This window comes from Ambystoma mexicanum, chromosome 6q, assembly GCF_040938575.1.
Source record: "Ambystoma mexicanum isolate Mex_15411 chromosome 6q, UKY_AmexF1_1, whole genome shotgun sequence".
In the NCBI taxonomy this organism is placed as follows: domain Eukaryota; kingdom Metazoa; phylum Chordata; class Amphibia; order Caudata; family Ambystomatidae; genus Ambystoma; species Ambystoma mexicanum.
The window spans coordinates 496,099,626-496,118,661 of record NC_090937.1 but is presented as its reverse complement, the minus strand read 5'-3'; the positions used below and the strand labels follow the sequence as shown (position 1 = coordinate 496,118,661).

General features: G+C 46.9%; 1 protein-coding gene across 34 annotated transcripts in view; it reads right to left on the bottom strand.

The window, feature by feature from the left end:
* ANK2 (ankyrin 2) overlaps nt 1-19,036 on the bottom strand; it is a 1,645,279-nt gene that overhangs the window by 829,922 nt on the left and 796,321 nt on the right. Inside the window, exon 1 of one of the 34 annotated variants that reach the window (XM_069630986.1) lies at nt 17,103-17,979. The exons of 30 other annotated variants lie outside the window; for them this stretch is intronic. In XM_069630986.1, the coding sequence (XP_069487087.1) occupies nt 17,103-17,228 (126 nt within the window). In that variant the 5' untranslated portion in view covers nt 17,229-17,979. Of the gene's footprint in view, nt 1-17,102; nt 17,980-19,036 lie in introns of those variants that run through there. 3 more of the 34 variants (XM_069631019.1, XM_069631016.1, XM_069631017.1) reach the window with 3 other exon arrangements.

Here is a 19,036-nt window from a genome sequence, read left to right as displayed (position 1 = left end):
GCGACTCCAATATCGCCTCCACAGATTCCGCTTCAAAGTTGCTCCATGCTCTAATCTTCATCATCCAGCTCCTTCTCCAATGGCCCACACTTCCAGACTGAAGATTGTGGCTTATATAGGTGGATGGACCCTCCTGGAAGAGTGGATTCTTCTGTATGACCTGCCCCGAGGAACTGGGGTTGCAACTGCCTCCGATTGAGCCACGCGATCTGGGTCAGATAGTTCGGCAGGAGGCCGGATCTCACCTATAAGATCCCCAGCTGCCATCTTGGATTTCAGACGCCCCATTCTAAACCTATCCTGACCTTCCAGGCCCAACAAGCAGCAGTCTTTCCAGTATCCAGCAAGTGGATTGGATGCAGAAAAGGTGTTGTATAATGTGTTTACACTTGCCGTATCTGAAGGGGAATTTTCTGTGTCAGAAACTAAAAACAAGGCATCAAAGGTCTAGATTTCCTTGGCCAGTGTGCAATGCCTCTCTCTCTCTCGCCCTCTGTTGTGTTATGAAAGCCTTTCCCACTCACAGGGCTGCTGTGTTGCTATTTTATATTCCATTGTCTCTTGCAGATCTCTCGGGGTACAAGAAATGTTCCAACCGGGTCCTTAATCACAGGTCATGGTGGTGAGGGCAAAGCCGTGTCTGTTTGGCTCCCACCTCTGACGTTAACATGTATATCGGTATGAAAGGAGCTGTTTCTCTCCCGATGGGAGTCAGCAATGTGGTTCACCCATCCAATTGGACTCTGAATAGCTGATTATATCGCAAATATTTCCCCTTCAGGTGGCCTGTACCTATAACCCCACTAGGGCTTTTGGTTCTGGATAAGGGCTGCTTCGGGTCACCCTCAGTCTTCTCAGTATTGTTGATGGGTCGATCTATCTCGTTCTGTGGGAGGTAAACCCTGTGATTGTTCCGTGCCTTCTGGTGGGGACACAATGGCGGCGGTCTTGGGGTCCCCATGTAGCCTATCCGGGCCCAGCATGCTCTAACTCGGGGCAGCATCCGGCTCATCTGACCCATCGTCCCGAAAATTAGGCAGGTGACTTGTCAAATGCTCACACTTAATTTGGCATCAAATTCAAAGAAGTGAATTAACTCATATCATGACCTACGAATATCCGAGGTAGCCTTTTGGCAATTTATGTACACCTATTCTATGCAAGTAAAGATTATGCAAGATGGGTGGCAGGTAACACGCCTGGCATAGCCCTCTCTGGTTGCGACTGGTTACTTCAACTTTAGTTTACTTTCTGACAGTGGTGGGCCCCTTATAAGCTGTCTATGCTTACCTCTAACTTCTCCACACTGATGATATCAAAGACCCTACTCAGGTCCTAAAAACAGAGCTTCTATGTGGTAACACATGGTGTAGTTATTAAACTTACTTTCAAGCCCTAGTTTCTCTGACCATGTCTGGAACCTCATGTTTAATTTAACATTGCACCTAGAAATGCATTGCCTGATAGTAGATGAATTAGAACGATAACCGTTTCTTAAAAATCTGGACTACACCGGTTCCTTAGACACGAGGCATTTACCAGTACCATTAAATGTCTTTAGAATGAAAGAGCCCCTACTCTTAAAGATATCTACGAATGTTCTGTGCGGGAGTACACTGGAGGGGTATCCATAGAAATGACCGAATGCCACAAAAACAAGGTAGAAATGAGAATACAGTTTTTTTTCTCGAATTTGGTAGGGATTTTTGTATATTTTAAATGAGGGGGGAAGTTGGGTAAGGGTATTAGCTAAGGTAAGTGTAGTGAGGGATGCAGGGGGTCTCCCCCCGCCTTATTTAATAAAGTGCAAAAAGCACTGGACAACCCACTGGAGACATTTCCAAACAGGCCTTAGGGAACAGCTATGTGGGGTTGTGAGCTCCCTTGCTAGTTGATAGTGTAACAAGTCTTGGTCGGTTGTCCTATCTTTGTTGTGCCGCATCCTTGAGTTCCAACCTAATAAATTGCTGCAAATTGTCCTTAGCATAGTTTGTTCCTTTGGTTAGTAACACCCAGTAGGGTTTATTTTCTTTCAGAGCTGTTGCACTGTGCAGATTTTAGCAAGTATGTTGATAGTGGAACGGCTTCTAGGACATAGTAAATGTCTATTTTTTTACTATGGGTCTACTACAATGCATCTTATCTTTGTGGCACAAAACGTTCAGTTTTCTCCATCCTGCAATAGCAATTTCATCATTCACCTTTAGTTTAGTGTATCGATTGCCAATCTTTTATTACCCATTTGGTGAGAATTTCTTTTGCCACTTCCAATGGTTGCGCATTTGCTTGAGGAAAGATTTAATGATACTGACCAGGATCTGAAATTAAATATGTTTCATCGCATACTTTAAACACTTGTGTATAGGCGCGTTATAAATGCCATATCATATCAGTATTCACACAATACTCTTGGCCAGGAAGTTACTAAAGTGTGGCAGCACTAATGGGTCCTGGTGTGAAATCCAGTGCCAAACCATGGCGTTGGCCGACCCCTATTTGGCAGTGCCCACCTTCACTAGACAGTATTAGTAGAAACAACTAGTAAGCCCGGTAGATGCCACATCCAGTTTTTGTTGGGTCCTTCAAACATTTCAATGCAATAACCTTTTTTCAGTTGACAAACGCAGACAATCATACAAATAATAGTAATAATAATATGTTGGTGTCCAGTCAAAGTTTCGAATACATAGTTTCGAAATACAATACTTTCGAAACAAAAGGATCGGAAAAAAATGTTTGAATGCTTTTTGTAAATATCTTTTTTTGGGGGTTTTGTATAGGAAAAATTAGTGATTTTTCCCCAAAAAACGGGGGGTTAGGGGAGGACCTCCCCAAAAAAAACTGCATTTGAATTTTTGTTTTTTTTGTTGATCCTTTTGTTTCGAAAGTATTGCATTTCGAAACTATGTATTCCAAACTTTGACTATAAACCTAATTTGTGGTGTCTTGTATCGTGCACATACCAGCGTCTTTACCGGTTTCACAGTGCTTAGTTATGGTATCACAACTACCAGTATTATTACCCACATTTTTGTTGCTCAATTTGTGACCTAGGAAGTAGGAAGCCAACGGTCAACCCGGCTGAGTCTCAAACCCATGTTCATGTGGTATTCACCCTCATCAAAGGCAAGCGGACAACATGTGGGGTTACCCATCTGTCCATACGTTACCGGACAACATGTGGGGTTATCCATACCTTACCGGACCAATTTCCAATATACTTTACTTAGCATAAACCCTGCAAAGTGATCTGTTCAGTCAAATGCTGGAACATGCCGAGTCCAAGAACACCCTGCACCATTCGCAAGTAGGGTTTAGACCTAAGAGAGGAACAGAATCTGCACGTCTATCTATTTGGGATGATCTTAAAATCAATGCAGACACCATCATTGTGTCAGTCCTTGTCCTCGCGGATGTGGGAGCAGTTTAGAGGAAGCGGGAGTCTGCAACAGCATGCTACCATGGATGAGGATGCTTCTCACATATATATATATATATATATATATATATATATATATATATATATATATATATATATATATATATATATATATATATATATATATACCTTGGCTACCCGTTTTCATGTCAAACTTCCCTGGCATAACCTGTGGCATACCAGAAATCATCCCTGTGCTTCCTCATACATGGGTCCTCTCATGAGACACACCTGCAACAACTGTGCAGATGACACACGATTCGTATTCAAAATGGCCACCAACAAGGATACCGTTTACACCCTTACCCATTGCCTCGCTCATGTAAAGGCTTAAATGACTAACAATAACCTCAAATAATCCTGGACGAACAGAAATCATGATTGCTCCTCACCACATCGCACCATAGGCAGCAATATCCTGGCATATAGAAGTGGGTTCCTGCCCAGAAACCTCAGAGGTGCTGAAGAACCTCAGAGTCTTCTGAGCAATGGACTGACCGTAGAACCACAAATCAATGCATTGGAGAAGAAATTATTCTACTGCGTCTTCTCGATCAGGCAGTTCATGCGCTTGCCCGTCTTCCCACACAGAGCACTCGCCATCATGTTGTTGGTACTATCATGAATACACTATGCAAACAGCATATATTTTGGCATGGTGGTTAACTTTACTAAGAAATTGCAACGCTTCAAGAACACAGCAACAAGACGTCTTCTTAGACTGGACTAGAGGCAATATATAATGCTAGCTCTGAATCACTCTAATGGCCACTGGTCACGAAATTAATCAATTTCAAAGCACTATGCATAGCCCATAGAGCCCTTCCGTGGCTTGGAGCAGAACTTCAACAAGGAAAGATACTTCTGTACCAACCAATGAGAACACTCAGAGCCAGCTGTAAGCTGCTCCTAGAAACCACCCATTGCACTAGAAAGAGATACAGACGTGCAGATTTCTCTCACATCATAGCTCAGGGGCAACGTGCTCGCCTTGGAAGCAAGACGTCACAGAGCAATACAGGTTCGATCCCCGGGACCGCAATAACCTATCAGATCATATTCCTCCCAAAGACAATCTGCTTAATTGAGAATCGTTGCCCATCAGGAATCCTGAGGGTGGCGAGCCTTGTCCAATCAGGTTTTTTGGAACATGGGAAGCAAGGAGGGCCTGTTTTGCTCTATAGTTCTGAGGAACCCGAAGGGCTCACAATGAGCCCTCTTTCTGTTTCTAGCAGAACCAAACTAATAAATAGGCGCAGGAGCAGTGCAGAGGGTGATGCGAGCAGCCTGGAGGCAACCGATCTGGGGCACCTGCAACCTGCCATGCCAGGTAAGCACAAGAAGGAGCAGTGCAGGGGTGAACTCACCACCCACTGGCAGAGAAATTGCAGTGTGAACCCCTGTGGGTACTGGGGTTAATCTTATATCCATTGCTTTCTCTTTCCAGATACCACAGAACACGTTGTTTCGACGTGAACACCACACACTTGGAACAGGACCATGTTTCTTGGGCTAAAAACTTGCCACCCATGGAGGTGTGCTGCAGCTCTAATCACCCTTAAAGTTCTGTAAATACAGGCTATACAAGCCGGTTAAAGCCCCCTGATTAACTGCACACACTTCACTTGAGCGAGTAACTCGGGATGGCAATCTTTTAACAACTGCATCTAAGGCTAGTGCGCTGTACAAGTGGCATTATGACAATGATTCGGGTCCATCGAATGCCATGTCTAATGTTTAAATCCTGGAAGTCAAAGCTCTGCACTGGCATCTCATTGTCTTGATGTTTTAAGTTCATGGGCACCTTGATGTGCGCGTGTGAAAACCTAAATCGAAACAAATTCTGGGCCTTGCTGGCTACGTATGTAGAACGAATGCACAGAACCAGCAAGGATCTTGAATGCAAGATATTAACCACAGAGACTTAGAAGAGCAAGGGTCTAACATGAGTGATGCCTAAAATCCAGTGTTTAAATGAAACATTCTAGCAGCAACGACAAGTAAGAAATGGAAGAGCATTGTTTTTTGAGCTACCTAGATATGTCGCTCTGAGGCCCAAGGGCGAGTAGCGCGTTACAAATGTTAAACTAAATAAATATAAAATGAATGTGAATGTGATTACTGATATGACAGAAAGTAGAATTCAGTGCTTTAAACTTGAACCCTAGCTACACACTCTAGTGTGGGTGGTATAAACAGGTAAAATGCATACTTGAATGTAGCATTTTATATCTTGATATTCTTAACTTATCAATTGCTATATCTAGTGCACCTCGATAAAGCACATCACTCCATCGCGTGGCTCTTGACTGGAGTAGAAGTCAAGTCCTCCGGTTTGAAGGAGTTTGTCATTTTTACACACAGGGAAGAATTCCCCGCAATACAAATCCAACACCCCAGACTGGGGTAACCACGTAGGGTTATTCTCTCTTCTATCCCTGTTAGATTGCCGGCCCACCACCGACGTTGCAGGGCCAGCCCTGTCATCAAATAGGGATAGCAAAGGTCCTCCTTAGAGACAGTTAGTAGACTATTAATTAGGAGTCACATAGTGTGTATCTCCCACCCTTGTGTGTTATGAATGCTTGTGTCTGGTGGATTATAATCACGCCCTTAGAGTGGTACTAATCTTCCCTGCCCAGTGTTCTTTTTGAATTTTGGACTTCTCAATGTATTGTCTAATGATGATTTCCTTTGGGATTTCACACTAAGTGCGATGGGGAAATCAGGATATCAGGTTATCTCGCATGGTTGGTCCTCTCTAGAGAAGTTATTCCAAAACTCATCCTGTACAGTTTTCATTTAAGGGCACCTAGATGGCATATCAAAGTTGTCTAACAGCTGCAGATTTTAAAAATGAATACATTCTGATCGAGCAATCCCACCCTTTGGAGCATGTTGATAGCTCATGATCTTGTGCACAAATGCTATGGAGCACTTCATCTCTTTGCCAGCACTGCCCTAGTAGTGGGTCCTCGGTCCCGCTGCGCCGAGAGTTTGTTCATTGAAAAACCCCATCCTGGTTTTTGGGAAAGGATTGGGTAATCCGATCTGTAAATACGGTGGGTCAGCGGGAGTATGAAACTGGGCTCCTTTCTTTAGGTGAACGGAGGGTAGCACAGGGGCAACCTGCTGGTCTTGGTAACAAGACCAAGTTCGAATCCCGGATCCGTGCTTGGAAACCCAACTCAGGTATGAGTATTAGGCGTTTTATAAAAAAAGCTATTAAATAAAAGTAAACACAATGATCGTTTACAAACAATTCAACATAATCCTTATAAAGCAAGTACGTGTAATGATTGTTCCGTTCTTTTAAACGAAACACTTAAACCATATCTCAAACCACTAACCTTTAGCCCCATGCATTAACTGGTTAGGCTGCCGAAACTGCTTTGGACATTTTGTAAGAACGCATGCTGCTATGTGTGTGTTTAACTTGCTTTACAATCACAGCCTCATGTGTACAGTTTCTATCCCGAGGAATGTCGAGAATCACCCACCAAACATGCAATCACCCGCCCCACCCCTTTTCCCACGACTGAGGTGTTGTCCTGGCAGCTGCTGTCAAATCGTAGTCCTACTTCTGTGTTGGTGGCCAGTCCCACTGTTTTATTTTCTACCTACTACACCGTTGCTTAACGACCGCTCTCACCACAGACTAATGTCCTAGAGTGAGCATGTGCTTTCTCCAGCGGCTTGGAATGGCTCCATATCTATGGATACAAGGGTGCATTGGCCAACTAATCATCTCCGAAAAACTACATAGCGTGCATAGTGGAGGAGCGTGGAATGACGTAAACATCCCAAAAAAATTGAACTATTACAGCAGAAATAAAAATCAAACGTGCTTGAGGTCGAATGAGGGAAGGACGCTGGGAGAAAAGATGCGATAACGAATTCTGGCCCAGCTGCTATGGACTTCCCAAAATGTACTACAATGTGCTTCCCAGATAGTACAGGGACTGTTCTGGGAGTTAATTCATTCAACTGCAAATATGCAAAACCAGTTCAGAGGCCGATAGGCTGTCAGAGAGCTTCAACTATAAACTAACCGTAACTGTGCGTGACTACTTAAAGCTGTGCAGCGTCAGCAGAGCTCCAGCAAAGCAGCCCAACTGCCAGGTTCTGCCCAGAAGAGTGGGAATGCCCCTGACATGGCAGAAGCGTCCTCCTTTGACCGTAGCACAAAATGGAGACCCAGCGGGAATTTCATTTACATTGAGGAGCAGAGGCAACAGGTTGGGAGAGTCTAACTACAAACCATTTGCTGAAAGAGTTTTTTATTCATTTGTTGATTGACATTTTTATATTATATATATTCTATCAGAGCTGGATTACTACGGCATCGTCATGTACTCAGGTTGTCCAAAACTATAACGCAAGACGCTGAAATGGGTGGGAACGAGGCGGGAGTGCTTTTGTCAATATCAAGGAACATATATACCAGCCCCTTCTAGGGGTAACTCTGTTAGTTACTTGACTAGCAATGGATTCAATTCAAGGCACTATGTGCACTACACACGGCCTACTGCAGCAAGTGGCAAACCTGTCTGAATAATCTAGAACACACCATAGCCGTACCCAGAAACTCCACCCCGGTGACGCCTTCCTCATCAAGAAGAGCAGATCCAAACGCACCAAGGAAGATCAACGAACGTCCCAGACTCACAATGGAACCTTGGGTTTGTTTGGTTTACTCTCCTGCCAAACGTACTGTTCCTTGTTTCTCACACTACCTTCTATTTTCTATTTCATATGGGTGAGGGTCCCAATCTCGCAATTGTTGTCTGCACTCTCCTGCCAAGCTATGTTTTCATTTGTCATGTATCCACTTGTCCTGCATTTATTAATGACGGGGGTATCTACCCTGCTGTTTCTCTGCATTTCTCTTAGTGTATAATTCCAAAATATTCTGTGACCCTCATTCGGTCCTTTCTTTGCTTCACCCGGCTTTCCTGGACCTCCTGTCATTTCCCAACAGCTTGCGTACGTTCATTTTTGGTTTGCTTTCTCTTGGCGGCGGAATTCCGTCTCAAGGCTCTGGTAGCCTTGGACTTGCTCTCCGTTTGGTTGTTCTTCTGCAGCATCCCGCATCCTTCTTGCGGTCTGCTCTCACTTCGGCGTTGCTGTGGACGCAGTAAGATGCCCTTCCATCTATTTGGTACACAAGCTTCAGAATAACCGGCTACTGTACCATGTTCGCTCTCTTTCCGTCCTCGGAAAATGGCATCTGGTTTCTGTGTCAGTTTTGCGTGTCGGTTCTCTGCTTCCCAGTTTACAGCTTTGCTTTCCCAGCAATAACTGCCCGGAGGGATTCTGCTCTGGGTTTCAGTTGTGTTACATTTAAACTCCTGTGTTGGCAAAAGGAGTTGTCTTGACCAATCAGATTTGTTAAAAGACTAGACTGCTCACTTCGGTTTACCCCAGTGATCTTGATCTTCACAGTCCTCTTCTTCTTTTTGGTACATGGTTTCAGACGTAATAAGTCAATGTCAATACTAGATAGAGATTTAGTCTGAATGAAATTAATTAGTTGAATGGTTTCACAATAAAACCTACCAGACAGATGGAAGGGGAATTTAATACCTGAAAAGGTGTTAAAGGACTTTCAGTGGGGTAATACTGCGTCTCTTGAAGATTGTCCTCCTTAGTCTCATAAGGGGCTTGCCTTCCCAGGTGATCCTCCCCCTGTGCACCACCTTCAGGGGGATTACTCTACTGTGGACGCAGCGCCCTGGCACCCTGGACCCCTAGGGAAGAAGGGACGACATCCTCAAAGGCATCACAATTGGATTTTTTATAATTATGCAGATGACACTCAAATTGTCTTAGATTTGGAACCTGACAATATAAAAGAGAGTCTCTCTGCAATTACAACCTGGACAGATGCCAACTTGGATCAACGCAGAAAGAAAAAATGTTTACAATCAATTTTAACCTACTACATTGGAAACCCTCTGTTTGGCCTAATGGTTTTGGACAATGCCCTGAGAAGCATGAAGTCAAAAATGTAGGACTAAGGTTTGACAAGGAATTAACGTTAAATAAGTAAATAGGAACCGTTACCAAAATAAGCTCCTTTCTTATCAGGAAAATCAGACATCCGTCCCTATAAATAACTTTTACACATCAGGTAATGGTAATAAATGCAGTTATCTCAGCTATACCTGATTATTATAACTGCATCTATCTTGGACTTCCAGACAACTCTTAAATAGACTACAAAGGATACAAACATAACAGCCAGAACCCGCATGAAACATTAGAGACATGGACATATTTTGTGCGCTCCACTGGCTACCAGTTAAAAAGAGAATACTCTTCAACAGCTTTTGCATCTGGTTTAAAAGTTTAAACACATCCTCTGACCCACCATTATCATCCATATTTAGCTTGTACACCCCCAAGCGCACTTTTGAGATCCGGTAATGAAATGTTTGTAAGCATTCCACCTTAAACTAGAGGAAATGTTGGCGCGCTCTCTTTCACAGCGCAAGCTCCTAAGCCATGGAATACGATCCTTCTTCAGCGTTGGAAAGAGACAAGCGTTATGGCCAGTGCTGGAAATGGAAAACATTTATTGGGGGAACTGTCATATCTTGGAGGGGCAGGGCTTTGGGAAGGAGGGGCGGGGCAAGGGGGCGGCCCCCAGGCCAGGTTGCACAGCACAGTATCGCTATATAGAACCCAATCCTGGCGATTTGCATAAAAGCATAGAGCATTATGGGAACAACATAATGTCCAAAATGTTAAATGTTAAACATGTCATACGTTGTTTAATTAAGAAAACCTTTAAAGCAAATAATTGGCTTTTCTGTTGTGATTGGTCACAATATTCACTCTAATAAAGAGATGTCTGTAAAATGCAGCACATATATAGCAGTTTGACCAGCTGCAACACATAATGTGACGCTTCAGCAGTTTCTGTATGCAGGCTCCAGTGCTGAAGGATGGGTTGTGCAGCTGGGAGTCAGACTGCTTTCAGAAGACCCGGCAAGACACCAAGTCGTCTGAAAACAGTCTGCTGGATGAGGTGCAGGATCTGCAAGAGTCGTTTCTGGGACCCCTTGGGTGTGGAGGAGGGAACGGTTCTGTTCTCCTGCAAGACATTTTTTGCAGGAGCGCCGCTCCATCTTGTTCGGGCCCATTTCCTGCGTTACTTATGTCCTTCCGAAAAAAATGAAAAACCGATTTATTCAGCATCCCTTAAGGTGTCACCATTTGGTCTCAACAGTTCTCAGTGTTCTCTTACTCTTAACAGTGCCAAGATACCCTCGGGTGACTGTTGCGGTTTACAACCACCCAGTACAATACAATGTGTTCGCAAAAGTGGGGCAGTCAAGAACAGATGCTATTAGCAGGATCCCATGTTTTGCAGGATTAAAGCACAGCCAGCATAACTCTCACAGCACTGCTCTAAAGGGGGCAATGTGGGTACTTTTACCGTTTTTGCCATTTTTACAAAGTGTTCTGATAAGTGGTGGGCGAGTGAGCAGGTAGGCGGACGAGTGAGTGAATGAATAATGAATTAGTACATTATTAAGGCATGCTAAAGACTGGATATCAGCTTTTTTTCACATAGCCCGAAAGCATTGTCCAGAAGATAACCAACCCGTCATTTCTAAATGAAGGTATTTTGGCCGGGAGGATGCCAACGGCAGCCAAGTATGATCACCAGATGGTTGACAGGGAGACCAGAGGAAGAACTTGGGGGACAGGAGTGTCCATTCCAGGAAATCTTTCCCTTAGGAAGATGAAATCATATTTGAACATTTAAGCGCTATCCTTACTTCCATTGCAGGCTAATATGAGCCCTGCACAACAGGTAAGATGTGGCTACACAGCTTTATGTTCGCCTCCAAAAAGGCAGCACAGCTCTGCATGGAAGCAAAAATAAATATCATAGTAGGAAGATTAATGTAATATATGGACCTACCACATACAACTACGACATCCTTCCCTCAGTCATCTTGAACAAGTTCTCAAGATCCACCCTTACCCGCTCCTCTAAATAGTCAATGCCTCACTTGATCATGGCATCTTCCCAAGCACCTTCAAAAGATGATTAATCCACTCACACCTAAAAAAAAAACACTTAGACCAAGACGAAAAGACCTTTCTAACTAATGGCCAATCACTGGGCTTTAACAAGGCATTTGTCAACCAACTCCAGGAACGGATTACCAAAATGGCCTGCTTCATGACATAGATAATGCTCTACAAATCATGGATAAAGATGATCCCTGCCTCTTGGCCATCCTTGAGCTCTCTGCTGTGTTTGACACAGTCGATCACTTCACACTGACAAGCCTACTCACAGATAGAAGTGGGTCCATAAGCACAGTCCTCAACTCGTCGCCTCCAAACTCCTGGACAGATAGCGGGCAGTCCAGATGGGTAACTTCAGATCAGACGGTCACCTGGTAACCTCGAGTCCCACAGGGATCAATACCCTGCCCAGTGATTTTGGATCTCTACATTGCACCACTTGGGTCAGTTCTAAACATCTCAAAGATGTAATTTCATTCAGCAATACTTGGTTATATGTCACAGTGTATTGTCCTCAAATCATTTCACACCTCAAGAAATGCCTCACCTCTATCCAAGCTTGGATGACAAGTACCTACCTGAAACCCAATCCCCCTAAAATGGAATTAATCCTACTAGGGCCTCTATCTAAACGGAAGGCCACCCAAGGGTGGCTGAATGACATGCACCTTGATGGATTCACACCTATGTTGGACCAATGTGCCAAATCGCTCTGGTTTATACTGACAGCAATATCCCCTGGCAAAATATCAACAAAAGAGCCCAAACCACCCAGCATCAACTAGCACTACTCCAGAAGATAAAAGCCCTCCTCCCACCTGTGGATTTCAAAGCCACGGTCCAGGCCATGGTAATCTCACACCTCAATGAAGGGCATGCCCTCCCCGCTCTTGTAACGGCCACACACCTGGACCCTTTTAGGGCCGCTCAAAAGCCTCATAATGGTAAGTAAGAAATACGACCACATCGCCCCTCCACTAAGAGAATTACACTGGCTACCCATCCAAGTCAGGAAACTCTACAATGCTGCCAGTATCACATGTAGGGCAACTGATGCCAAAACACCAGCTTACCCAGCCATAAAACCTGTGGGGAGTGGTGGGGTACGCCCCTCTAGGAGCTAGACTATTGGGAGGCTCGAGACTAAACTGGCATGCAAAAAGAAATTCAGGACACAGGCCTCTCTCTGTGCCCTGGCCTACTGGAACACATCCCAGTCACAGGCAGGATGGCTCCAACATTCCTGCAGTGTAGGAAGGAACTGAAAAACTGATTGCCACGGGATATACCCATGGTCACTTAGAAGCTGCTATTCTAGATATATAGAACCTCTGTCATTTGGGATATACAAGCTCCTATAACCTTCCCTCCCACCAACCTCTGGTAATCCCAAATTCTTGTACAGCGCTCCGTTGCGTCCAAGCTAGATTTGTGCCACAACCTAAATACTAAAATAAATGCATAGTGTGAAAATCTAGACTGTCCACTCAAAATCAGGGAGTACTCTCTAATATTAGTAATGTTCAGGTAACTGCATGAGGCTCAACGTGAATAATAGCAATGACTACAATGAGTCAAATCCCAAGGGGTCTTCATTAGTATATACCCTACCTATGAGAGCCATAATATTGATTCAATAGCATCAGACGAAATCCATGAACGGAATGTAATATCATCTCATTCCAGCTCTATAGGGATTTCAATATCACTGTAGAACACCTCTGTGTGACCTACAATATCATCCCTGTGGGATGTTCAATATCAATAAACAGGAACCTTTTGTCATTGTTAATATAATCCCAGACACAGCCGGTGAGGACTCCAGTATAATCATGCCCCATCATGTTGGGATACATAATGTAATATTCATTATTATTATTATCATTATGGTATATATTGAGCGCAGACCTAGCTTTGAGAAGGAACAGACTGCTTTACAGAGATATACAACAATACAGATACATAACGGAGGGCTTTGCAGAAGTAACGACAGAACAGATATACAGCGGGAGTGGGATACAGGAGGAGCACGGAGGAGGAGAGATTCCTTGAAGAGGTGGCTCTTGAGTTCTTTTCTGAATTATAATGATGATAACATCATCGCTCACCACGCTACAGGGATTTCAGCACCCACACACTATATCTACCAAAATGAAAATATCCTGAACCACATCCCTCTGAGAACTTCAGCATCATCCCACGTCCTCCCCATTGCGACCTCGACATCATCACAAACAATCCCTGCGGGGGCTTCAATATCACACAATATCTTTAGATATTTTGAGGTAATCACACACCATTGCTGCCTGGCCAGCTTTGTGCTATGTAAACCTAAATACAATACAACGCTAGGGACCCGATGAGGACGCTAATCTTAGATTCCTCCAAGCGATCTCTGTGGAAATAAATCCATGTGTGCTTTACCCTGCTCGGGAGAGCAGTTGGATCTCCAGGAACACAAACAGTTGCTTTCTGGTCCAACACAGAGGTGTTCAGAGGATGGATTCTACTCCAGTGACTCTGCTTCCTAGGAGACTCCTTATGATGCTTTCAGTGGTCAGTGTCTGCAAGTTCACAAGACCACAAGGAAAGAACAGAGCTCAGCAGAACTGGACCTGGGGCCATTCTGAGGAACACCAAATACATTTTAATGTATTGAGTGCGGGTACGAAAGGTGAGCCAGGAGTGACTATTTAATGGGGGTGAGGCAGCCGAACCCTATAGAATCTCAGGTAAAATCAATCAGGAGTAATTAGAAATGATTTTATGCCTTTCTGTTGATTACAAAGGAGTCCATCCACAGAAAAGCCTCAGAATTCACCCTTTCAAAACACCTAAGAATGCCCAGCCGGATCCCATAGTCCACAAAGTCAACCGATGAGACCAATGGGAGGTCTGGGAATGGCAGACATTTTTCAGAATGGCTGCTTCCATACCTGGGGAGCCACACTTTACGAGTAGGCCAGACTTTTGTATGTCAAAAGAGTTTATGCATCGGGAAATCATGTCAACACAATACACCACAGTGAATGCCCACCAGTATAACATGCAAGGGCCGAGTCACGTCTTTGATGGGCATGCAGTGCCAAAGCACACAGTGTAGATGTTCTCCAAGTGTTGAAAGTTCTGCTGCAAGCCTACTTGTGAGAACAAGAAATGGGAAACATGGCTGGCGCACTCCCCCTGCACGTGCCGTTCATGAGTGTAAACCTATGCAAGATCGTGCTGCAGTGTTTGACAGGCAGGTTCCTCGGGTCAGTCATTATTTTTCCTGCCTTTGGCCACCAGTACACTATAGGAGGAACGCATGTGTGTACTTCTTTCTGTGTCTAGATAGTCAGCGTGTGCCACTTGCCAACTATAGGTGTGCCACTTGCCCCCTATAGTACTGTAGGAGCAAACTGTTAACGATGATGATGTGTTTAAAGAAGCACCTACACGTGTATCTTAGATCAAGACACAGCCAGTATGTTATGGCATGTATGTTATGGCATGTATGTTATGTGTATTGGTGTCTGTAACTTACACATCTGCCATGGGTAGTGCATCCATCACCCCCAATGCACCGCTTGGAGTTGCAGCTTCATAATCACATATGCTGAAGCTGTGAGGTGCCAACAGCGGGCACGGAGCTGCATGCCACCATGTGTCAGAGATGTAATAGAACTTATATGAGCCCTAACACTTTTTTTTGTTATTAAACACATTAAGCACTGGTGTCCCCAATGTTCGAATTGTGCATCCTGGGCTGTCTGGTGGCCACCTCCTCCCGCTGCCATCCCTGTTGTACTCCCGCTACACACGGTTTTCAAAATGAAAATCTTTACCCCTTCTCATGCCCGCACCCCTCCTCCTGCCCCGTTTCGCAGCCTCCATGAAAAAAGAAAAGGGTTTCTTTCTAGAGCTCCCTTTTGCTTTTCCCATGGCTGCCATCTTGTTTTTGCATTTTTTGCAAACAGATTTGCCCTTCCCAGGCACACCTGTTTACCATAACACGATAGCATCAGAGAGTGGGACCAGTGCTTACGAGATGATAATGGCCCGTGTGGCGGCCTGGCACGCACTGAGAATGATGCCCTCAACCCATGCTCACGAGCCCCGCTGCCCTTGGGCCTGTTGGCTTATAGGGGACTATTACTGGCAAGCACAGCATGTGGTGGCTGGCATTAGCGTCTAAGAACGCTCTGTGGACCCCACCCATGTCCGAAGACACAGGAATCAAAAGGCCCTTGAGAGCCCCCTGCTCCATGCAGTGTGATTCAGGTCCCAGGGCCTGCGTTCTGCTGCAAGGGTAGCCAGTGTTTCACACCCACACGAGGCCCACACGCTCCTCACAAACTAAACAACTCATTCGCATGTTTCATGGATATTTCGTTTTCCTGCCACTGGCACAGGTGTGTACATCATGTGAGCCAGCAAGCAACGAACACTATTTTATGACACCGTCTAACAGCGATGCAGTGTGTGCGAATGAAACAGGGCGGGATGGAAGAGGAGTGCCAGACGCGCTATCGAGGTGGCCATGGTCTCTGTTGATGCGGGACTGAAAAACACCATGAATTACCATGATTTATTGACCGCTTGCTGCTGGTGTGCTCGCCTCTACCTGTCAGGGCGGCCACAGCCTCGGCGCGGCCTCAGCCGCAGCACACGGTTCCCTTACTAGTACTCTCCTCGAAAAAAGGGGTTTCCGAGGGTTTTATCCTCCCTACAAAGGGAGCGGTTTACTACGGAGGCCGTCCTGGAAGCGCCAGCGCCCGTGCACGCCAGTGGCGGGCAATAATTCACGGTATGTCCCTGTTCCGCATCCCCAGAAAGGAAGAGCACCTGCGCCCTGACTCGCACCCCGCATTCCCGTCCTTTTGGTGCCGAGTGAATTCCCTGTCAGAAACTGTCGAGTCCCGGTCCTGCCTCACCTGGACGCCCGGGCGAGGCGCGGGCCTCGAGTGCTTTCAGGAGGCGGGTGGTGCGGCGCCGAAGCAGCGCTTCGGGATCCATTCACCCCCACCGCCCCCATGGCCCCCACAAAGTCCGTGAAAAACGTTCAATGCAGCAAAACGCTGCCTGCCCGGGGCCGCCGCAGAGCCCTCGCGCCTTGTTGTCTCCTAGCATTATTGGGGGGATGCAAGCACCAGAAGGCGCCCACTTACTATCATTCAAAACAAATCATGGGGTGACTTCTGTGTGGTATACATGTTTTTTTTTTCCTGAGGGAGCTAGTGTGGGAGTGCGATCTCGCTGGGCTGACTGCTTCTCTGGCTGAAAAGGCAGGATGGTGTCTAAACTGGCAGCATCATGTATGTAGCAGGTATGGAACCTGTGCGGGGGGGGGGTGGGATGTGTCAGTCTTGCGTCCGTGAAAGAAGGACGAAGGCTGTTAAGTGTTACGGTCCTTTGAGGCTGGCTCGGAGCTGCCACCGTGCCTCGTCCACTGCTTCTAGGCGCTATAACGGCAAGCGCCTGCAGATATGGGGCGTGGGCACGGTGTGGTGTGCGCTGGAAGCATGGGGTGCAGAATGGAGAGAGGTGAGGGCGAGCGAGTTACAGTTGATGCCGGGGGCGGGGGTCGGACCCGCCTGCAGCGTGCGAGATGCGGGTGGGGCATTCCTCGTACCTTGCGTTTCCGATCTATGCGCTCGCGGGGGGTCTTCCGCTGCCTCCGCCGGTCTTTCTCCTTCTCCTCGATGGAGGGTACCTCCAGATCCCGGGATTTCTTTATAGAAGCGGCAGCGTGAGCCATTTTGGGACAGGGGCCGCCAGTTCCGGTGCCTCAGGTTTTTACCGCACAGGGAAACCGCTTTGCTCCCTTCCCCGAGCGGCTGCTCTCCTGGCTGCCAGTCAAACCTTGCCAGGGTAATAATCCCCTCGCGCTGCACCCGTATGTCAGCTCAAAGCGCTGCTCTTGCCCGTGCATGGCCCATCATTTAAACAATGTGATGGATGCTGTGAGGCGGAGAGGCAAGCACACCCACACCAGCACGCAGGTGTACAAAAAAAGAAGAAAAAAAATAAAAGACCCCCCTTAACCAGCAGACGGGAAACACTCCAGATGTGAAGTGACTGCAAGAAATGTACCCGTCAGACCATCCAGCGAGCCATCCTTCACACATCCATCACCCAATGTGAGAGGTCTTTTGGGAGCACTCCACACACAGCCCGTGTCCTCTGGCTAAAGCCAGGACGGTGCCACCAGAGTGAAACCAGGAGGGGGGAGGGGGGAGCAGGTCCTTGCAGATTCCAGCCGCACTCCTATGCAGGGCGAGGAGAGAAATGGTGCAGTCCGACTTAATGACTTGCCGCTACCGCTGCTGCTGTTGCTATGACCGTCTTTGATGAAACACATGACTTGCGTCCCCCCTCCCATCCGCCGCTTTCCTCGCTTCCTGGCTTCCTGCAAATGAAAGTAAAGGCAGCAGCCCCGTCCAGTTCACCTGTGCACAGGCACAGGCACTCCCGCAGAGGGGTGAAGGGGGGCATTGGCTGGGGACGCCCAGGTCCCCGCTCTGGGGCTTCCGCGGTCCACGTGAGGCGGGAATTAAGAGCGATGCATTAAGCAATGAACCGAACACAGGGTGGGGGTGGGGGCAGGGCTGGTGTCTGTGCCCTGCTGCTGGGGGCTTACTGCTACAACAGCACGCCGTTTAAGCCGCACACAGCACCAAATGGCTGCACCTCTCGCTCTCTCGCTCTCTTTCTCTTTCTCTCTCTCCTTCCATCCTGCGGATATCAGCTACAGCTCTGGTGACTTATGAAGGAAGACGCTTCCGTGGAGGATGTGGGATTGTGAATAGTGTATGCTGGGTGCAAAGTGTGGGTCTGTCTGGGGCATGCATGGGCCAGGAACCCGGGAGGCTTGCAGCACCTAGGCAGCGACAGATGGCAACCTCTTCCATGTCATGGATACCAGGCCGAATCATCCCGAGCCAGCAACCCGGGAGGCTTGCAGCACCTAGGCAGGGACAGATGGCAACCTCTTCCATGTCATGGATACCAGGCTGAACCCTCCTGAGACAGGGACCCGAGGGATTGCAGCACGTAGGCAGGGACAGATGGCAACCTCTTCCATGTCATGGATACCAGGCTGAACCCCCCCACCTGAGAAAGGGACCCACGAGGCTTGCAGCACCTAGGCAGGGACAGATGGCAACCTCTTCCATGTCATGGATTCCAGGCTTAACCCTCCTAAGCCAGCAGCCTGGGAGGCTTGCAGCACCTATGCAGAGACAGATGGCAACCTCTTCCATGTCATGGATACCAGGCTGAACCCCCCCTGAGACAGGGACCCACGAGGCTTGCAGCACCTAGGCAGGGACAGATGGCAACCTCTTCCATTGTCATGGATACCTGGCCAAACCCTCCCGAGCCAGGGACCCGGGAGGCTTGCAGCACCTAGGTATGGTCAGATGGCAACCTCTTCCATGTCATGGATACCAGGCTGAACCCTCCCGAGACAGGGACCCGAGGGATTGCAGCACGTAGGCAGGGACAGATGGCAACCTCTTCCATGTCATGGATACCAGGCTGAACCCCCCCACCTGAGAAAGGGAC